We start from the raw sequence: 22,510 nt of genomic DNA, 5'->3' as shown, positions 1-22,510 counted from the left end.
CCTGCGGAGCAGCTGGAGGTCTGGTAGGAGACTCTAATGCATCCTGTACGGGGGTGGTGAGACTCTGGAATAGGCTGCCCAGGGAGGTTATGACAGCCTCTGCCCTGGGGATGTGAAGGCCAGGTTGGATGAGGTCTTGAGCAGACAAGTCTAGTTGAGAGGTGTCCCTGCCATGGCAGGGGGGCTGAAACTCCCTTCCCATGGCAGGGAGATTCAAGTATAATTCTATTATATATATAATATAATATAATATAATATAATATAATATAAATGCTTTTTAAAAGCTTCTTCTTTCTCCACTGTTGGTGCCTGAGGACAAATGAAACCCAATCATCTGTCCCCTGCATACGCAGATCTGTTAGAACCTCTGCACTTAGGACACAGATACAAGTTGGCAGATTCAGTGTGTGCTTTTTATTTTGGCCATCCAGGGGAAAAAAACATCACTTTTTGCTTTGTCTTTCTTTTCCTGGCTCATCCCCACTCACACAAAGCATGAAAGAGCCTGGAAACATTCCTAAGGAATCTTCCAAATGAAAAAGAAAGGCTTCTCAATAACTTCAGTGAAGAGGTCTGTTTGTGAACCAGTGGTAGCTCATGTATTTATTTAACAGGAATGCAGTGTGCTGATGAGCACAGAAAAAGTAACAGAAGAAAGTTAAGTGGCATTGAAGCTGTTCTGCAAAAAGGCCAAAGCGCTTAAAATGTGTTCCCCATTCAAGAAGAGAGGAATCGGTGGAAGATCCACTGCAAGGAAAGCCACAAAGTAATGCTGATAGATTCAGGCATGATTTCTGCAGAGCCTAAAGTAACCTCAGAGGTTTTTGTGAGCTGCCAGCCTTGGTTAGGACTGAAGCGATGGTGAGATTTCAGAAACGACTGTTACCCGTAGGTGAACCTGAGCCCATGCACTGAGATTCAGTACACTTCACAGGGAGTCCTGCTCATCCCTAGCAAGTGAGTCTCACAGCAGGCAGGATAGCATCCACTAGGACAGGACTTTAGATGATCTGAGTAGTGCATTTACAAGTAGCACGACACTTGTCCTTCACCAGTGAGTAGCTGCAGCCAAACAAGTCCTTCATGTTATTGCAGTTTGCATACTGGTCTTGGTACTTGCAGGGGTTGGCTAAAAGACAAGAAAGAGAGAAACAAAGCAAGGAAATATTAATTGAAACCCAAGTCTTGGTCTGCCAGTTCTGCATTTCCAAGCAAATCCACTTTTTTTGCCTCTATACAGTCTCAGCACTTTGCTCTGTTGTCAAAGTTACTTGGAGGTTGGAGAGAAGGGAGCGAAGGAAGGAAGGAAGGAAGGAAGGAAGGAAGGAAGGAAGGAAGGAAGGAGGTGTTTTACAGCTCTCCAGCTGTGTGCTTTGGTTTATTCCATCTGCAGAACCCAGGGACCGGTGCAGAGCTCCATGTACAGAGGTAACTGTGAAGCCTGACAACCTGTTGGTGTCCTTAGATATTGGCTTGGGGTTGTTCAGCCTGGAGAAGAGAAGGCTCTGGGGAGACCTTATTGCAGTCTTTCAGTACGTAAAGGAGGGGCCATAAGAAAGATAGGGACAGTGTTTTTTAGCAGGGCTTTTTGTGACAGGGCAGGGGGTGGTGGTCTACTAAGAGAGGGGAGATTCAGCTTTGGGATAAGGAAGAAGTTTTTTCACAGTGAGGTGGCTGAGGCCCTGGCACAGGATACCCAGAGAGGCATTGCAGGTGAGGTCAGACAGGGTTCTGAGCAGCCTGATCTGGTTAAAGATGTCTCTGCTCACTGCTGAGGAGCTGGACTGGACGACATTTAAAGCTCTCTGCCAATCCCAAACTTTGTCTGATCCTGCATAGCTGTAGAAGTTTGTGCTGACAGCTCCAGGAGAGGGCAGCAGAAGATTGACAGTGTGATAATGCACCCCTTGCTCAGCAGCAACACAATGCACCTGCTGTACCAGGATGCTCGAGGCTGGAAGAGACCGAATGGTCCAGCCCCCTCTCAGCTTTGTGCCTCTTCTGCTGGGCTATTCAAGCACTGTTACTTCTGCTGGAGACGAAAGGGCTGGGTCTAGGACCTGCTGTCCAGATTAGCAAGAAGGAACAGTGCAAGAACAAAATACTGCAAAGGAACAACATTATTATCTGAATGTGTTGCAAGGAGGAGAATACAACCACTTACTGCACAGCCCTCTCTCGCAGTGACCAGGACAGTCTCCACATTTTGGTCCACTTTTGTAAGGTGTAGCTATTTGCATTGCATTATTTCCTCTGAAATGTGAAAGAAAGACAACCCCGTGAAAGATCAATGTGCAGCTCTAAGCCTTTGAGAGGGCCTTGTGTTCCTGATCACAATAAAAGGCAATCAGGAGGTTTCTGAATGGAAATATTTACATAGAAAGCCCTGTTTTAGTTTCAGATGTTGATGGAGCACAGAGACAGTAACCGAACAGAGGAACTTTAATTGTAAACAAAAGGGGCAATAAGGTCTAGGCAAGAAAATTCAACTGCTTGTCTGCACTTACAGAACATCATTAATTGCAAGTATCTGAATGCAGTGTGCTTCCTAGCAGCGCTCTTCTGATGGCTGTCGGGTGACTGTGGCTCATGAGGAACTAACCTCACGGGATGCCTTCTGGCGTGCAGCTGTCTCGAGCGTGTGCGCTATCTCCGTCAATATTCCTTCTCTGTTGGCCTCCACTCTGCATCTGAGTCTCTCATTTGTGGTCAGAGCTATAGGGAGGTTTGTGGGTGATGCCTGATTCTGGCTGAGATAGACCTTTCTTTGTTGACATGCTAAAATTTCACTAATATCTGTAACAGTATGGGAAAAAACCAACCCTATACTATGTAACCTGGTGTTGAAACCAAAGTCGTGATCTGTGTCCTGCTCTGGCAGGGGGGTTGGACTCAATGATCTCCTTGGGTCCCTCCCAACCCCTAACATCCTGCAGTCCTGTGATCCTGTAATCCATGCTGGATTTTCACAATTACAAGTGGCTAAAATGAACTGTAAGCATGTTATCCTAGCCCTGATCCACGGGCTGCAGGAGCTTTTGATAACAGATCATCAGCTAGCAGAGGAGTGAAAAAGGCAGTACGTACGAGGGACAGTATTGGCAAACGTAGAAGTAGCTGAAGCGGTTCGTAGGGCAGTAGGCAACCGCACATCCTATCTGATAACTGTTGTACCAGATGAGCTGTAGAATAAAACCCCACACATTAGTCCAGGGTCATGCAGAGAGAATCACAGAATCATGGAAGGTCTGGGTAGGAAGGGACCTCTGAAGGCCATCTAGGTGTGGTGCTGAGGGACATGGTTTAGTAGTGACCTGGCAGTGTCAGGGTAGGGCTTGGGCTTGGTAATCTCAAAGGTCTCTTCCAGCCAAGACCACTCTGTGGTTCTGTGCTTGTTGAATTCTTGTCTAAGAGCTCACAAATCATGCATCAGAAGATTTTTTTGTTAGTTTTGCCTATTCAGCTTTTCATTTACTGTTTAGCTGTCAGAAAGGACATACCCATGCCCTCCAGTGTCCAAGTGTTCTTATCTGCAGTTTCTGATAGGACACAACAATTGAAATGCAAATGTTTTCATTGTAGATGTTTTGTTTTGATAATTCTTAATCAGATAATCATAGAATGGTTTAGGTTGGAAGTAACTTCAAAGCTCAGCCAGCTTCAGCCCCCTGCCATAAGCAGAGACACCTCCCACTAGAACAGGTCACTCAAGGCCTCATCCAGCCTGTCCTTGAACACCTCCAGGGAGGGAGCAGCCACAGCTTCCCTGGGCAACCTTTGCCAGTGTCTCACCACCCTCACTGTAAATCCTTCTATAGAAAATATTTGTTTCTAAATTAAAGGTATGGGATGTTTTCCCCCCTACAATGTAATATTTCTCTCTATAGCATGGAACCAGAGGGAAATGCATTTTGTAGGGGGAAAATTCAATACCTCTGGGCCAGCTCTTCCAAATTACTGTTTCTATTGCCTCATAATTATGCAGTTCTGGCAGGGTGGATTGGACTTGATGGTGTTCAGCAATGCCTTCCCACCCCTGCCAGGCCGTGATTCTGTGAAGTGTGAGTTAGGTGAATATTAATCCAGCATTCTTGTCTGAACCAGAGCATGAATGCTAGACAGTGATTTGAGGACAGTGACAACTTCTTCCTCTTTACATGGTGCCAAACAGCTCCCAGCTCCCTGAAGGGCATTCCTGCAGTCCTAGTGCATCACTGCAGTGCGGTTCTGTTCTCCATACCTGAGTGTAGTTCTCAATGTTGCTGTTTTTGGCAGTTGATCCATAGCCATACTTAAAGTTGGAGGACTGGCTGTACCAGACTTGAATTGCTTCAGTCCATGTTTTTGGGTTAGCTGATAGCAATACATTCTCACCACATGTGGCACCTGAAGTAGAAATAGCTCTATTTTATTATGGAGAGAGAGGGAAGCTGTAGAGTGGGAGGTAGACAGAAGGGTTATAGCTGATTAAAATCTCTCCATGATACCAACCCATTTGCTCTATGCTTTTAAGAAGAGGACAGTACACCCAATGCTGTGAGAGCTGCAGGAAATGTTACTCTGGTTTTGGTGAGCCTTCAGGCACAGGTACTTGTGTGACTACAAAATGTACAGCAAAATATCTGGGCTTAGTGACACCAACAATCACCTACTGCACTCTCTCATCTCCAGCAGCAGCTAGAAGTGGACACATCAGGAAAGGCACAAACATAGGACAGGTACACAGCACCCCTCGAGTTTGTCTGGGAGAGTACTTGTCTGATAAAGGCAATCCTAAACAGATATCCTCCAAGGGATTCAAAGTTCTCCTTATTTTCCATTTACATGCACAGGAGCAATCCACACATTGCCATCAACCCATCAGCTTAGCTTCCGTGTTTGTCACGTACCATTAATGGTCCTCATCTCTTTTGGGCTGATTCTCATCTCACACTTCTTTGCCCATTTCTGAGCATTCTTGGCAGCTTTCTCACTCCACACCTGAAAGACACAAAGGAAGGGGGATTCAGGTTGCAGATGTGTTAGTGCAGTCCAGGAGAAGAAAAGGAGCACTCTGTACTGAATGCCTCCATGGCTCTCAGCAGAATGTAGAGGAGCGGTGCCAGCAGTTCACAGTGCTGGGCCACAGGCACCACATTTCTTCAGCTCTTAGAGGCAGAGGAGCAGGTTATTCTGCAGTGTCACTCAGCCCAGATGCTCCTGGGTATAGCTATTGCATAAGATACTGTTGCTTTATTTTGCCTTTGTGTCTGAGTTAACTGTTGGGCACAGTACACTAAATGGTATAAGAGTGATTTTCAGCCCAGGTGCAGCTGAGGTGTAAGTGATAGCCACAGCTGCACTTTGAACTTGGGGACCACTTGCAAGTCTCACCATGCAGATGTAACCACAAAGCACTACCCAACTTGTCTGATGAGAGCAGTGATGGGCAAAGCGAGCTCAGCTGAAAACAGATTGCTACACAGATCTAGGACTTGGTCCCTCTGACAGTGTTTGATTTGGAAGTGTGCTGCTGCTTATGCTCTTGCTCCACTTTGCTCTCCTTATTCTTTCCTTCTCAGGGAAATCACAGGCTCACAGGATGCCAGGGGTTGGAAGGGACCTCTGTAGATCATTGAGTCCAATCCCCCTGCCAGAGCAGAACCATATAATCTAGCACAGGTCACACAAGAATGCATCCCAACAGGTCTAGGAAGTCTCCAGAGAAGACTCCACAATCCCTCTGGGCAGCCTGTTCCAGAGCTCCACGACCCTTACAGTAAAGAAGTTCTTCCTCACGTTGAGATGGAACTTCCCATGCTGTAGTTCATACTCATTACCCCTTGGTTGCACAGGGTGCAACTAAGAAGAGTTTGTCTTCTCCTCTTGACCTGGACCCAAAAGCCCCAGGTCCCTCAGCCTTCCCTCACAGGGCAGTGCTCCAACCCCTTCATCATCCTTGTAGCCCTCCCTTGGGCTCTTTCAAGTATATCCCTGTCCCTCTTGAACTGTGGAGCCCAAAACTGAACACAATACACCAGGTGAGGTCTCACCAGGGCAGAGCAGAGGGGGAGGAGAACCTCCCTTGATCTGCTCTTCTAAAGGAACTGATTATGCCATGGACTCCAGAGTGTTGCCCATAACTTGCTTGGACTAGATGATGACCTTTAAAGGTCTTTTCCAACTAAAGCATTCTGTGACTCTATGGCTACAGTCTGAGAGCCATCCCTGCACACTGGACCCTGCAAGCTTGCAGTTGCTGCCTATTGCAACGGCCAAACTGGTCACTCACTGCGCAGGCTGTGTTAAGATGGGTGTGACAGCAATACAGAGACGTGGTTAGGGCAGGCTTGTGTTCATCATTGCTAACCAGGGCAAACAGTGCCAGGCATGAAAGAGTTTCCCTGTTGCTCAATTCAGTTTTTCTAAGTAGAGAAGGAAAGACACTGTGGTTAGGAGAGATTTTGAGTAGCTCCTGTGGCCCATCCTGGGACCTTTGCATTGTACAAGTGTGCAAAACTGAGCATGGAGGCTACAGAAACAAAGCTGTAAAGTTCTGCTTTCTTCATCTCAATCCCAGAGCACCTCTGCTGCTCTCTCTGTTCACTGTAGGAATCAGGCTAGTTGCAAGGCAGAGCTTACCATCTTCAGCATGTTACTGGCCGAGGGAGTGACAGATCTCCTTATTTCATTGTGCTCCTCAAGGATGAGTTTATGGTTTTGAAACTTAAGGAGAGGAAAGGAAGAAAAAATGCACGTTAGTTTATGCTGAAAATGAGGAAAACAGTGGCAGTGCAGGCCCCAGGTACCAGAAGCTTAAGAAGCAAAATCAGTTTTGAGCTTCTTGTCATGGCATTTTGGAAATTCCCAACTTGAATTAGTTCTTCTACTCCTAGGTCAGTTGCTGCTTTGGGTTTTTCTTTGCTTCCTTCCTTCATCTGAACTGCACTTTTGATTAAGAAATAAGACCCTAAATGAAATGTGTAGGTAGGGATTCTACCTTCAGATGTCTGCACATCAAACATGGATAAAGCTTAGTTCTGGAACCAAATCTCAAAGCTGGCTACGACCTCTTGTGTAAACCAAAAAGGTCATTAGCTCTGTTCAGTTGTTAGCTGTGGAGTATGTGAAGCTGGGCAGAACTTGGGACTGTTTGCAGACCATCTTCTGAAATACTGAGGGTTAAGAAAGTGATCCATGGTTTAGATTGTCCCTTACATAACAATGGCAGGTCTGGAATCCTTGCAGAGAAAAAGGGTTGGAGTGCTTGCATTGGGGTTTTCAGATTAAAATATCCTTCAGAGAAAGATTCTTTCCACTTACTGCCTGAAAATGAGACATCTAATTCTAAGATAGGCATCTTCATGCTCTTTGTCTTTACTGGAAAGGGCAGAGGTACCTCATTCCACAAAGCCTGAGCTGCCTTGCAGGACTGGAAGAGCCATTCTCTACAAGTACCTCTTTCTCTTCTCCTTGTAGAGAGAGCCTGACAGTGATCTGCACAACTAAGGCTTTGACACGTCGTGAGATGAGTCACCATTGAAGTGATGGTTCCTTTGCTAGGGGCAGGTTCTAGACCAGAGATAGGCCAGACTAAGCCTTGTCAGACACCTTTACAATGTGCTCATCTTTTGCTTTGATGAATGTTCCTACCTGTCCATTAGATTGGTGTAGCACAGCAGCCAGGAAAATGATTGTAGTTAGCACACCCATTTCTGCAAATGAAAACAGAAAACAAACCCCCAGATCTATCAATCTCTCTCACACAAAGTTTGTGTGTGAGCAAGACACTAAACCACTGCAAACTCAAACCTGCCACACAGAAGATGTCTTCTGCTGATACTAATAGCAGTGGACGTGCTGAAACTGGGCACATGAGTGTAGAATGTTGCGTGGGCACCACCATCTTGTACACAAAGACAACTCCACCTTGCACTGAAGCAGGGACCATAAGCATGTAAAGTCCTGTAGGTCTTGTAATAGAGAGATCAACCCCCTCTTGGCTTCTTTATTCAAGATGCCTTGCACTTGCAACATCTCCTTCACCTTTGCCTAGCTCATTTGCTCAGTAGGATCACGTCAGTGTCCTGTTTTAGTGTCCATCATCAGTGCTGGGAACTGAGCCCTCAACTCGTCAGCAGTTGTCCCTATTTCTTTCCTGCTTCCTATTTCCTCATTAAACCATAGTGAGGCTGAGTCTGGACAAGGGGGTTGAGTGCACCCTCAGTAAATCTGCAGGTGACACTACATTGGGTGGGGTTGTTGATCTGCAGGACGGTAGGCAGGCTCTGCAAAATGATCTGGACAGGCTGGATCAATGGCCTGAGGTCAGTTTTATGAGGTTTAATAAAGCCAAGGGCTGAGTTTTGCATTTGGGTAATACCAACCACATGCAATGTTACAGGCTTGGGGGAGAATGGCTGCAAAGTTGCCTGGCTGGACCTGGGGGTGCTGGCTGATAGCTGTATGAATATGAGCCAGCAGTGTGCTCAGGTCACCAGGAAGGTCCACAGCATCCTGACCTGTGTCAGGAGTAGTGTGGCCAGCAGGACCAGGGGAGTGACTTTGCTCCTGTACTAGGCACAGGTGAGGCTGCACCTTGAATACAGTGTTCAGTTTTGGGCCCCTCGCTAGAAAAAGGACATTGACTTCCTGCAGAGTGTTGACAGAAGAGTAACAAAGCTGGTGAAGGTCCTGGGGAATCACAGGATCCCAGGATGTCAGGGGTTGGAAGGAACCCAAAGAGCTCATCCAGTCTGACTACCCTGCCAGAGCAGGACCACACAATCTAGCTCAGGGCACAGAGGAACACATCCAGGCAGGCCTGGAGAGGCTCCAGAGAAGGAGACTCCACAACCTCTCTGGGCAGCCTGTGCCAGGGCTCTGGGACCCTTACAGTCAAGAAGTTCCCCCTTGTGTTGAGCTGGAATCTCCTGTGCTGCAGCTTCCATCCATTGCTGCTTGCCCCTTCCCAGGGAGCAATGAGCAGAGCCTGTCCCCCCCTCCTGACCCCCAGCCCTCAGATAGTTATAAACATTGATTAGATCCCCTCTCAGCCTTCTCTTCTCCAGACTAAGCATCTCCAGGTCCCTCAGCCTCTCCTCACCAGGCAGTGTTCCAGTCCCCTCATCATCCTCATAGCCCTCTACTGGACCCTCTCCAGCTGATCCCTGTCCCTCTTCAACTGGGGAGCCCAAAACTGAAGGCAGTGCTCAAGATGAGGTCTCACCAGGGCAGAGAAGAGTAGAGTAGAGTAGAGTAGAGTAGAGTAGATTGGAGTGCAGTAAAGTAGAAGTCTTATGAGGAACAGCTGTGGGAACTGGAATTGTTCTGTCTGGAGAAGTAGAGGCTGAGGGGAGACCTCATTGCACTCTACAACTCCCTGAAAGGAGGTCATAGTGAGGTGTGGGTTAGTCTCTTCTGCCTGATATCAAGTGACAGGATGAAAGGAAATGGTCTGAAATTGTGCCAGGGGAGGTTTTTGGTTGGATGTCAGAAAAAACTTCTTTCCTGAAAGAGTGGTCAGGCATTGGAGCAGGCTGTCAGGGATGTGGTAGAGTCAACCTCCCTGTAGACAGCCAAGAAACATGTGAATGCTCTGGGAGATGGTTCTATACTGGCTCAGGCACATGGTGGCGATGACTCTCAAGTTCCATCTGACACCTAGCCCTTCAGGACAGAGTTACCTATCTGGCTGCTACCGTATAGAAGCAAATGCCATAGCATGTACACAAACTGTCTTACACTCACATTTTTCCTGCCAGTTGATAAAGCTTTCAGGACACAGCAGTTTTGGAGGTTTGTAAGAACAGGAATATTTGTCTTTTCAGTTGCCATGATAGAATTTTTCCCTGCCTGCTCCGAGTTTGCATCTTTAACTTTCATTGTGTAAAAAACTATTCACTAGGCATCAAGAAAATGCAAGCTATAAGCTACAATAAGAGATATCTTTATGCAGTACAGACACCTGAAAGCCTGGGAGGATGGGGAACATTTCTAAATGGCAAAATCCTCACTGAGAACACTCAGGTGAAACAAATGAGCATACCAATCATCCAAAGGGCAGCAGAAAGCCCTGGGCTGTCACTCACCACCCGCTGCAAACTGGGTTAACTTAGGTTTGCAGCTGAAGAACGAAGCAAGCGAGTCAAGATGCTATGTCTGATCTAAAGGGAGATGTGAATTAGACTTCCCTGAAGCCATTTCTCACCCACGAAGGTGGCAGTGCTCCTAAGCAGAGGATATAATTTATTACTGAAGTCTTCCTCTGAGGTTCTTGTGAACAGACATTTTCTTGTAACGATCACCTTTGATACCAGCCAGGCATTAACTTTGTTAGCATCTGCGAGCACTGCCCAACCAGTAACAACCAAGTGACTCTATGGGGGAAATCTCTATCACTGAAATGAAATTCTGCAGGCATTACCTTTGTCCAGCTGGCTTCCTTCTGTGTCTTAGGAAGAGTGGCAGCAGTCAGAGACTCTCCTCAGCCCGGGGCTGTCTATATATCCATGTTCCCTGGTCAATATTTATTGTTGATAAATGACATCAGCTTTGGGGCTGCACGTTTTAGAAGAGAGCACTTGTTTTACAGAGCAGGTGACTGAGAATGAACCAACCCACCTGCATTGTTCTGCCTGTGTTTTTTCTCTGGCCTCCGGGGCAAGGAAAGAAAGAAGATAAGAGCCCTGTCCTTTCGCAGCACTGCCACTTGGACTTTGCCATCGTATTCTAGTCCAATCGGCAACCTCTAGTGCTGATGCTCACAGAATTAAAGCTCCAGCTGAGGGATGGTTGCTTTGTAGTTGTCTTTTCTGGCTCTGCCCTAAGAGTGGAATAAATATTTTGAGGCAGAGACATAGGTCAGTTGCTTGCTTTATAGCCATGCATAGGATGACCTTCATAGTGGGCACCACAGTGCCAGTTTCTTCCAAGTGGTTTCTGACCTTACATCTCCTACACCAAGTCTGTATCGCATTAGCTCACTGAGGCCAGAAGGCTGTGGCACTAAGCAGTACTGTACATGCAGGCAAGCCCATGTGCTGCTCAGGAGCAACCCACTTGCAGAATGGCTGCAGATGTGCATCCCACTCCTTTTGTCTGAGGAGATGTGTGTCATGTGCTTGCTTTTTTATTTCTCTCTGGTGCAGCCTCGCTCAGCAAACCTTTCTGTTCTGCACAATCTTTGCTTCCACTCACTCTGCACCTAATGCCACTGAGTCAGCCTTGGTATGTCCTTAATGCTCATCTCTGCTTTATTTAAATACAGCCTGGCTTGCTGCCTTCTGTGCTGTCTGTTGCCTTTCAGTAGGCACAGAGCATCTGCACATCCCCTCGTTTTTCACTTGCAGTCTCCTTCTGCCTTTGCCATGCTGCCTTGCACACCGAGCACCATTTTCATCATGCCATGTCAATGTTTCTGTCCACAGCACAACTCAGTGTTGGTTCACTGTTTGCTGTTCTTCTGCAGCTCTACGCTGTTGCCAGCATTTTAATACCAGATTAGAACTCCTTTCTAACACAGCTGCTTTTGTTCTTTATTTGTATAGCGGGCAGCACTTGGGGAAGTCGCTGTGATAAGGTCTTCCATATCCTCCTATGTGCTGAGATAAGGGCAAGGCTGCTTTCATATCTGAAGTGCTTGTGACAACTTTGATGAGGCCAGGGTTATTGCCAGCAGAAAGCCTATATAAGCTGCCTACCACAGTTATTAAGATGGCATCTTTACTGACTTTAAGGGCACCTCCAGGTAGGCAGTGTCTGGGAGGTGGTTCCCTGCACAGAGTAATTGTCATTAATAAACACACCACGGTTGCAGCAGCTTCATTTGTGTTGCCAAAAAGAAATAAGACTACAGCAAGTACTGCCTTACAGTGTGCCACACCTGTTCAAACAGCAAAGCTCATTTGCTCTACAAAGTGTGTCTGCCAGATAGCCTACAAATCATGGTCTGTGGATAAAATAACTGGGGAGAAAAGCAAAGTTTGGTAAATATCCGGGACCATGGTTCAAAGAGCAGTTTAGTCCTACACCTGAAGGGGTGGAGTCATTGAACTGAAACCAAGAAGTCCACCATGTTCTGCAAAGTGTGGATTGTTTGAAAGAGAAGCCTACAGAAAGATGCTGAATAGAAACATGAGCTGAAGGGATTTGATCATGGAAGTTCTTCTTCCAGCCCCTATATAAACATGAACTATAAGAATCTGATTCGAGCTAAAGCGATGCAGACAAAATTCCACTTCCTTCATTCCAGTTTCTCCACTCCAGTCCAGTTCCACTGAAGTTAACAGCAGCTTACGTGGAGCCCTTGATTAAAATGTATGTTGTTCAGTGTGGCTCGGGCTTTGCATAGAGCTTTCTCCTAGCTCTGCTTTGCAAAGAGGAGCATTATTAATTTCTCATGCACAGCCCAAATCACCTCCCACTCCAGATGGATGTTGGGGGATAACTGACAGGTAATCATTCTAACAGTTACTCTCAGATAGAGCAGATGCCACACAAAAACCCAGCCCAAGCAGAGGCGAGGCACATCAAGACAGAAGCTATGGGTTTCTTTGAAGGCTAAGAGACTACCAAGGTTGAAATACTGGGCATAAATGAGTCGTAAACCTGACATTTTGACTACAGCACCATTGTGTCATTTTAGTAGAATCACAGAATCAGAGACTGTCAGGGGCTGGAAGGGACCTCCAAAGCTCATCTGGTCCAGCCCCCTGCCAGAGCAGGATCACCCAGAGCAGATCACACAGGAACACATCCAGATGGCTTTTGAATATCTCCAGAGAGAGAGATTCCACAGCCCCCCTGGGCAGCCTGTGCCAGGGCTCTGTCACCCTCACAGGGTGTCGCTGCTCGCTGCAGCACAGCTGCGGGTTTTAAGGGTTGAAATGTGCTTTCACTGTGCAAAGAGGATGGTCCAGTACTGTTGCCAGCAGCAGTTTCCAGGTCTGCTGTTGGAGGAAGAGCTGCAGACTGTCAGTGTGACTGCTCCGTGTTTGCTGGCCTGCGCTGGCTGCTGAGTTGAAGGCTTTGCTGAGCCTGGCTTGATCAGATTTGCAGTGGTGAGGGATGAGGAGCCACGGAGCAAACCCCAAAACGTCACCCTCTGGACAGATATGGAGAGAGTTCTGCTCAGTTCTGAGACTGTTCTGCTCTTGTCCTTCTAATGGCTGCTGCTGAGCTTTGTGTGCTTTTATGCACAATATAATGTGACCCACTTGTCAGATTGAAAGTGCTGTGGCTAAATCTTGTGGAGGTTATTTGCTCTCTGGCCAGCCACAAGGAAATTCTCAAGAAGCGAGGCTGTAGACTAAGCACACAACTCTGACTGTGGTTTCCCGAGGAAGTGGTATTTCAACAGCTACTCACTTCTGACAGAGACTAATCTGCTCGTAAGTAGACTTAATAATTAGATCCATTTCTGTATAAGCCTACAAAATAGGAAGGAAGTGTTTCTGAGTATCCTGATCACCTCAGTGGGAATGAAAAGGGAAATGTTTAACTTCCTGTGACTTGTAAACAGGAGCTCATTACTCCCACGTTCTTCTTCAGAGAAAGCCTTAGAAACAGAGCACAGGAGAGGAAAATATAAAGAGCAGTGTTTGGCCTTGGCCTTCCTCCCCTCTCCCCTTCTTTCATTTCGGGAATAGAAATTGTCTTAGCAATTAATAAAATGAGAGATCAAGTTGTCAGCGTAATGGTGTTAGCCACTCCCACTACCTGCAAGGGTAAGTCCTTTAAATCAAGGACAAAGGCAGGTTAGCTCCTTTGATTTCCCTCTCCCTACCCTGTGCCTTGCTCGACACAACATCTGGCACCAGCTGCCTCTCTGACTCTTAGAAATGCTCTGTGAGAATTACGGCTTCGCAGAGTGTGTTCAGAAGCTTGGAACAGCCTGAGCAAACTATCACTTGAGAGCAAATATTTGCAATAAAATACAAATGGATGCTTTATTTATGCTTGTTTTACATGACCAAGCTCGTTGGGCTAATCTATCACTTTTTATAGACACCACAGTAGGATATTGCTGCTGATTAAGTGCTCATTTGCTGCTGTTGACTACCAGATTATTTTGGGGCAGGGTTCACTTCCCTTGTATTGACTCTCAAGAAGTTAAGAATCTACTCCAGATTCATTGCCTAAGCTCTTAGCAGTCAGTGAACAAGAACTACAGAATCACAGAATTGGCCAGGTTGGAAAAGACCTTCAAAGTCATCGAGTCCAACCTGTCACCTAACCCTTCTAATGAACCAACCCATGGCACTAAGTGCCTCATGCAGCCTCTGCCACCTCCCTGGGCAGCCCATTCCAATCACTCTCTCTGTGAAGAGCTTCTTCCTAACATCCATCCTGAACCTCCTTGGCACAGTTTGAAGCTGTGTTCTGTCCTTGGGTGCCTGTGAAAAGAGCCCAGCCCCACCTGGCTACAGCCTCCCTTCAGGTAGTTGCAGACAGCAATGAACTCTGCCCTGAGCTCTTGAATTGAGGACCCCAGAACTGGACACAACACTCAAGGTGTGGCCTGAGCAGTGCTGAGCCAGGGGCAGAAGGACTGCCCTGGTCCTGCTGGCCACACTGCTCTCAGTTCAGGCCAGTATGCCACTGGCCTTCTTGGCCACCTGGGCACACTGCTGCCTCATCTTCAGCTGTCAGTCAGTACCCCCAGGTCCCTCTCTGCCTGGCTGCTCTCAGCCACTCTGTTCCCAGCCTGCAGTGCTGCTTTGGGGTTGTTGTGGCCAAAGTGCAGAACCCTGCACTTGGCCTTGTTAAAACTCCTGGCATTGGACTGTGCCCATCTGCCCAGCCTGGCCAGGTCCCTCTGCAGAGCCCTCCTGCCCTCTAACAGCTCCACGCTTGCTCTCAACTTGGTGTCCTCTGCAGCCTTACTGATGCTGGTCCAGATCATCAGTGAAGATATTAAACAGGGCTGGGCCCAGCACTGATCTCTGGGAGACACCACTAGAGACAGCTGCCAACTAGGTGTGGCTCTGCATCCAGTTGGCAACCATTAACCCATTGGTGACTTCTTTGGAAGTTAGGGATCCCATGCACATCGTTGGAATGAAGAACACATGAGATGCTTCCATCCTAACATTATCTCACACTTTTACCTTTAGAAACTAAGGAAGATTGATACACAGTGTGGGTGAAAGGTGTCCTCGCTGAAATTCCCACTGTCTGGGGTGGTGTTCTAGGTGGAGAATGGGTGACACTGGGCTTGTTACAGCTGTTCATTTCTAGTACTACAAAGCCCCAGGCCCCTGAAAATGTCCAACATCTGCAAGAAAAAAGCCACTTCCCTGCTTACTGCAGCCACATGAGATTTGAGGTCATCATGCAAATTACTTAGCCTGGCATGGACTTGACCTCAGACATCCCTGTTCTGAAAGAGCTGCGCTAGGAGCCTGCAGCAAGTGCAGCAGAGTTGCTACGCACTGAGTCACCTCTCTGCTAATATTTGCATGGCCATACCTTAGACATTTATTTGAAATATCAGTACATGAGTTTAGGACTTGCTGATGGAGAGCAAAGTGAGTTCACTTCCTCACAGGTCTTACTAGCATAAGGTGGTTCATACACTCCAGAGCAAACCTGCCTTCTTTGTGTCTCCTCTGTTCTGAAGCTTGCTATCTCCCAGTGCTCTCCTTTGAGTTTCCCCCTCCACAGATTCACCAGGCTAACTCAGCTGGCTGGCAGCTAAGGAGTGAAGCTGTGCTTGCAGCGTGGCACACATCTACAGGCACACACACACAAGCTGCACAGCTGTTGACAGCTGTATGCAATCACAGACGAGCTAAAAGTAATACAGAAATGCAAACTCAGCAGCAGAACTGCCCAGGACCCTCTCAAACCAGCTCCTCTCTCTTTGCACCCCCGCCTTGGTATCAGAAGTCTTAGGTGGAGAGAGAGATTGCCAGATGAGGGGTTAGCAGCAGGGTGATTAGTTGGGGTTACAGAGGTTCAGGCAGAGATAGTTAATGCAGCAGCAGCAGCAGAGACATTGCCTTTGTTCATGCTTCTTGGGTTTACATCTCTCAGCAGAACCCGTAAGCGACACAGACATCACTGGTCTTTTCTTCTCACAGCCAGTGACCTCATTCCTCTCATTAAGATATTCCAGTTAGGCTCAAACCAGCACACCTGATTTGCATTCACAGACTTTACTCTGTTGCCTCACCTTTGATTAGCCCAGGTGACATTTCCAGTTTATGGGACTCTTTCATATTCCAGCCCCATCCCCTACACAAAGTGGAACCTCGCCCGGGTTCAGGTAGAACTGAGGTGAGTGTTTCAACTGAACTCCCTGTTCCACTGCACAAGCAAACAACAAAACTAGTGCTTGGCTCACACAGCATGCAGGGAGCCCTCGGGGCCCTCACCTGATACCAACTCTCCATGGCAAAGTGAGATGGGAGTTGAAACTTTTCTGAGTTTCAACTAAGTGTGTTTCTTTTCCTTTCCCTGTACCTAGTGGCAGGTAATGCGACATCAAAAGTCTTGGTAAAGTCTCTCCTGCCTATTGCTTCCAGTGTTCTAGCTCTGCAGATGAGTGTTGGTACTGGCCCCTCGGGGTCAGACAGCTGAGATGCAATGCCTGCAAACTGATCAAGGTCTTTATTGATCAGGGAACAAATGTTGAGGTAATAAGCGAAGTGGCCAGTAATCTCAGTCGAGGCTCATAGGGTCATGGAATGGTTTAGGTTGGAAGGGACCTCAAAGCTCAGCCAGTTCCAACCTCCTGCCACAGCCAGGGACACCTCCCACCAGAAAAGGTTGCTCAAGGCCTCATCCAGCCTGGCCTTGAACACCTCCAGGGAGGGGCCAGCCACAGCCTCCCTGGGCAACCTGTGCCAGTGTCTCACCACCCTCACTGCAAACAACTTCTGCCTAACATCCACTTTCAATCTCCCCTCTGACACTTCAAACCCATTCCTCCTCAGCCTGTCATTCCCAGACCTTGTCAATAGTTCCTCCCCAGCCCTCCTGCAGCCCCCTGCAGATCCCAAAAGGCCACTGCAAGGTCTCCTGGAAGCCTTCTCTTCTCCAGGCTGCAGAGCCCCAACTCTCTCAGCCTGTCCTCATAGCAGAGCTGCTGCAGCCCTCTCAGCATCTTGGTGGCCTCCTCTGCACTGGCTCAAACACTTCCATGTCCTGCTTGTGCTGGGGGCTCCAGAGCTGCAGACAGGACTCCAGATGGGGTCTGAGGAGAGCAGAGGCAAGGGGCAGAATCCCCTCTCTGCTGCCCACACTGCTCTGGCTGCAGCCCGTCAATAATCTAGGGAACCAAAATAATTGATAATCCAACCAACAAAGTAACAAGAGGTTAACTTTTGGTTGTATGGTATGCAGGCACTTATGTGCAGTGATGAAACTACTCATTTTGCCTTTTCAATCTAATCGAAACCCCAGGCCTACTACTAATTGCAATTCTGCTAGTGCTGTGACCCAGTGCTTTCCCCCCTGCCACCAGGCGTTGATCTGATGTAAAGTACAATGAGTTGTCCGACGGAGGACCCTCAGCTGTCCTGCTGCACTCAGGCCCACAGCTTGGCATCTCTGATATCTGCAGGTGTCCTCACTCTTGCTTCCAGAAGATTCCCTCATTAATGTTCTGTAATTTTAGTTTCCATTTTCCAGGTTTCAGCCCAATTTTCACTGCCCTCACACCAGATTTTCTCTTCTCAAGCTCCACTCAGGAAACCAGTCTTGTCCTGATTCTTTGATCCTGATTTTGTTTCTAGTGCATCCAAACCCTGACATTGCCAATGCCATTCCCTAGGCAGTCTTGCCCTCACTGCTGCTGTAGGTGTGTCACTGCAGCCCAAGCACCCCTGCCACTCTGCAGTTCAGACTGTCTGGTACTTACCACGTCCAGTCACTTGACATAATTATTCTACTGTAGCCGTGATCATTCTGCCCAGCTGCACCTGAGCGCGAGCAGGTTCTCATCTAATGTGCCAGCAGCTTGCATATCAGAGCAGCAGAGCAGCAGCAGAGGAACTTCTCTGGCATTTCAGCTTTGTGCATGTACAGGGAAATGCAAAAGTCCCAGTTCAAGGAGTTCATCAGCATGAGGCTGCTTTGTCTTGCAGGCCTGCTTGATGGAAACTTGACATAGTAGGTCAGTTTTGTTATCACCAAAGCCTTCACGGACGTACACATTGCTCTTCAGTGGTTTGAGCCATGGCCAGTAATCTGGATGCTTCTTGAGTGTCCTTTTCAGGCAGAAGTTCCCTATTTATCTTCCCAAAGCTCTAAATCACTTCTCCCATGAGGTGACTGCCTACAGGTTCACAGAAGCACTGAATCACTGAGGCTGGAAAAAACCTCTGAGGCCATCAAGTCCAGCACCACAGTGTCAGCTAAACCATGCCACTAAGTGCCACATCCAGTCTTTTCTCACAGGTCTCCAGGGATGGTGACTCCCACACCTCCCTGGGCAGCCCATTCCAGTGCTTAATCACCTTTCCACGAGGAAGTGCTTCCTAATATCCAACCTAAACCTGCCCTGGCAGAGCTTCAGACCAAGCCCTCTAGTCCTGTCACAAGTTGCTTGGCAGAAGAGTCTGACCCCCACCTGACTACGGCTCCCTTTTAGCCAGTCAAAGAGAGAGATAAGGTCACTCTCTGAGTGTCCAGCTCTCGCAAGTTGGTTGTTCGTGGTTCAAAGGTTCCTTCAAGTAGTTCCTAGGTGGTCAATTTCATCAAACACCTCGTCCATCTCACTGCTGACTTCAGCCTTGCAGACAGAGCTGTCCTCGCTTTCACTGTAGTGAGGGAGATTTATTGCCTTTGCCCTGGGTGTGAGGAGGTTTCGATTTCAGCGCCTGGGTCATGCCTCTGTCTGTGTGGCTTAGGAGGGAAACAGGAGAAAGCTTTTGTGTTGTGACATTCTGACATGACAGATCTGCAGGTTAGAGACTCAGACTTTTGTCTTGCTTGGCTTTGCTCTGTGAATGCAAACGCAGGGTCAGGGGAGCACCACTCCCGCAGAGATGGGAAGTGTTTACCAGGAACCTTTCTCTTGGCCCAAGTAATTCCTCTTTCATATCCCATGATGTATAATCAGGGCATCTTTCACCTGCTCCAAGAGCACTTCTAGTGCCAAGTAACAAACCACAAGCTCCATTCACCTAATGTGTATTTACCTTAAATGGATGTCAGAATCCAAAGGCTGAATTTAAGAGCAAATTACAACTCCTTTCCTTGGTTCTCCTCCCTAAATCTTTGCCTTTCTTTGTCCCTTACTGCTGTGGTGGAAGATATGAGCAAATAGAGGGGAAACCATGCAAACTGGAAACAGTATTGGTCGAGTTTGTGGGCCCAGGTAAGAGTCAGGTAGCTCAAGGCAAGGTTCAATGGAACCTTCCAGCTTCCCAGTGCTTTGTTCACCCTCTCGTGTTACCATCTCTCTCTTGGATCCATTTGCTCTGTCACTTTAATCAGGCACAAACTGTTCAAGCAAAAGGTGTAAAATATAAAGCAATAATTTATTGCTTCATGTGAGGGTGGGTTTCACAGAACCATGAATCACAGAATGCCAGGGGCTGGAAGGGACCTCCAAAGATCGTCTGGTCCAGCCCCCTGCCAGAGCAGGATCACCCAGAGCAGATCACACAGGAACACATCCAGATGGCTCTTGAATATCTCCAGAGGGAGACTCCACAGCCCCCCTGGGCAGCCTGTGCCAGGGCTCTGTCACCCTGGGAAAAGTTCCTCCTCATGTTTCCATGGAACTTCCTGTGCCTCAGCTTCCACCCCTTGCCCCTTGTGCTGTCCCTGGACATCTCCCAGCAGAGCCTGGCCCCAGCCTCCTGGCACTCACCTGCACATATTGATAACCATTGTTGAGGCCACCTCTCAGTCTCCTCTTCCCCCAGCAGCACAGCCCCAGCTGCCTCAGGCTCTCCTCCTAACAGAGATGTTCCATTCCCTTTAGCATCTCCATGGGTCTGCACTGGATTCTCTCAAGCAGTTCTGTGTCTCTCTTGAACTCGGGGGGTCCAGAAGTTTCCCCTATCACCAATGGAGGAAATTCTCCTATTCTAGCATAGAGTTCTAAGTTTAACACATTTAGGTCTAGATCTTTATTTATGGTTACAGACATACTTGGACAGGATGTTCACCAAAGGGAAAAATAGCAGAGCCACAACAGAACTCTTCCTAACTCCAGAGTAGTTTCAGTGGTGTATTGACAATAAATGATGTCACTAACTCTCTCATACTTAGAAAGAATGTTTACTCACCTAAAACAGAGCTCCATGTGCACCATAATTGTGTATCTTCAACTCTAACAGCTCCACACCTGCTTCTATCTTGGTGTCCTCTGCAAACTTACTGATGCTGGACTCAATCCCCTGGTCCAGATCATCAATGAAGATATTAAACAGGGCTGGGCCCAGCATTGATCTCTGGGGTACACCACTAGTGACAGCTGCCAACTAGGTGTGGCACCACTCATCACTACTCTCTGGGCCTGGCCATTTAGCCAGTTCTTAACCCAGCACAGGCCATGGGCTGCCAGCTTGGCCAGGAGTTTGCCTTGGCAGCAGTGTTAAAGGCTATGGCAGACACTGTCAAAGGAAGCTTTGGTTCTCTTAGCCTTCCCTGGTGAAAGAGATGCTCCAGCTGAAGAAGGTGATCAGTCTCACTCTCACTCTCAGCCTGTCTATCCATTCATCAATCCATATATATCTTTCTAACTATCCATCCATCAATCCATCTATCTATCCATTTATCAATCCATTCATCTGCCCATCTATCCATCCATCTACCTACCCACCTATCCATCTCTCTCTCCCCATCTGTACCGCTGTTCCGCGGCTGCTGTCCCTGCCGCCTGAGGAACGCAGCGGTGTTTAGCGCCGGTGGCAGCCCAGGTGCATGTGCGGAGGGTTCCAGCAGAGGGCGCTCCGCCATTGTTAATGAGGGGCAGCCCCTGCGCAGCTTGCAGCGCCTGGTGCGCGCTGTGCGCTTCCAGCGGCGGCAGGGCAAGAGAGGGTGGCAGGATCAGATCCACCTCGCTGCAGCTCTTCGCACTATGCATCGCCTGGCACCCTCCGCTGCTAGGTGATCTTGTGCAGCAAGTCTCCAGGCTGCCAGGTGTGCCGGGCTCATGCACGTAACAGAAAGAATAGCTTTCTGCACCGATTTCAGTGTTTACTCCGGAGAACTCACGGCCCCTGCCCCGGCACTGTCCACTGAGCTCATCTTTGTTCACCAAAATGCACACCGTTAGAAAAGTCTTCCAGAGCTGATGCAGTCTGGGTTGATTGTGTAGCTTTGAGGCTCAAAGAATGATGCCAGCATAGAATGAAAAGCAAACACCTGCAGCCTAGAGAGTGCTGGCCCTTGCAGGAGTCATAGCGAAAGCTTTTGGAGCCTTTAGTTAGTGTTTCACTTGTTTGAGGAGTGCTTTGGCGAGGGGTGTGGGAATCGATGAGCTCTGGAGGTCCCTTCCAACCTCTGATGTTCTGTGATTCTGTGGTAGTTAGGGTAAGGCGGTTGGACGGAGAGAGCCTGGGTGGTTTGCTCTCTGATGGCAGAAGAGAGAGCGCAGTTTTTAGGGCATCCACACGAGGAAGACAAAGCTTTCTGAAGAGAAATGTCAGAGCAAATGAGAAGTTTGTCCTTCTAAGCGTGCACATCTCCCGACAGGCTCTGTGAGGCTGAGGTACCTGCAGAGGATGGCTGAGCTGCAGTCTCACTGCGCAGTCCCTGCGCTAGCTGCCCAAGGCAGATTCGGGAGGCAGTCTGCTCTGTCGGTACTCTGACAGAAGCGCACCCCAAGCGGCTGGCATCTTCTGGCTCCGGGCCAAAAGCCACAGGCTCTCACAGCACTTCCAAAATCCGCTGGCAAACGCCTTGCTCTTCCTCTACGGCTGGTGAGAGGAACAGCCTTAAACCAGGCTGGCACTCTCGGCTCTACACCAAGAAAGCGTCCTGAATGACCTGAACCCAGCTGAGACAACAAGGGAGAGCCAGACAGAGCTAACACAGGTGTGAGCATTCACTTTTGGTTTCAGTTCTTCCAGCTGCATTTCCCCTGAGGGCTCCTTTTACACCTGTCTTGTGTCGCAGTTTTTCTCAGGCGGTTGCGGCTCTGCAAAGCTGCTTACAAAATCTCCTGTCTTGGCTGGACCTGCATGGCTTTGGCCTGCTGACCCAGGCAGAAGCAGAGGAAAGGAGCAATGGATGTAAACTACAGCACAACAACTTCCACCTCAACTGCAGGAGGAACTTCTTTACTGCAAGGGTCGCAAAGCACTGGAGCAGGCTGCCCAGAAAGGTTGTGGAGGTCTCCTCTGGAGACTTTCAAGACCTGCCTGAATGTGTTCCTGTGTGACCTGCACTAGATTCTCTGGTCCTGCTCTGTCAGGAGGCTTGGACTTGATGATCTCCAGAGGTGCCTTCCAACTGCTAACATCCTGTGATCCTGTGATCTTCCCCACCCCAGGGGAGCACAGAACATCTCTATTTCAGAAAAAATGTTTTCCCTATGAATTGTTGCACAAGATCACAGATTTTTCTC

At 48.2% G+C, this 22,510-nt stretch overlaps 2 protein-coding genes across 2 annotated transcripts in view; both read right to left on the bottom strand.

Annotated features, from left to right (window-relative positions):
• The window catches only part of LOC135177059 (cysteine-rich venom protein kaouthin-2-like), a 216,639-nt gene that overhangs the window by 174,917 nt on the left and 19,212 nt on the right, over window positions 1-22,510 (bottom strand). The window lies entirely within an intron of this gene.
• LOC135177060 (cysteine-rich venom protein ophanin-like) lies at window positions 399-6,666 on the bottom strand. Its single transcript, XM_064146731.1, has 6 exons — window positions 6,622-6,666; window positions 4,890-4,980; window positions 4,241-4,386; window positions 3,088-3,182; window positions 2,165-2,253; window positions 399-1,129 (listed from the first exon to the last, which is right to left on the bottom strand). The coding sequence occupies exons 1-6, from the start codon at window positions 6,631-6,633 to the stop codon at window positions 1,002-1,004; spliced, it is 561 nt and encodes a 186-aa protein (XP_064002801.1). The 5' UTR covers window positions 6,634-6,666; the 3' UTR covers window positions 399-1,001.

This window comes from Pogoniulus pusillus, chromosome 7 (assembly GCF_015220805.1).
Source record: "Pogoniulus pusillus isolate bPogPus1 chromosome 7, bPogPus1.pri, whole genome shotgun sequence".
Classification (NCBI taxonomy): domain Eukaryota; kingdom Metazoa; phylum Chordata; class Aves; order Piciformes; family Lybiidae; genus Pogoniulus; species Pogoniulus pusillus.
The sequence above is the reverse complement of the archived record's forward strand: the minus strand, read 5'-3'. Positions and strand labels throughout refer to the sequence as shown.

Excerpts from the sequence above, each read along its gene's own strand:
- LOC135177060 (XM_064146731.1), bottom strand. Across the intron at positions 4,387-4,889 it reads AGAGATGAGGACCATTAATG|GTGCCACATGTGGTGAGAAT; the intron begins GTACGTGACAAA and ends TTTCTACTTCAG. Across the intron at positions 1,130-2,164 it reads CTGCGAGAGAGGGCTGTGCA|CCAACCCCTGCAAGTACCAA; the intron begins GTAAGTGGTTGT and ends CTTGTCTTTTAG.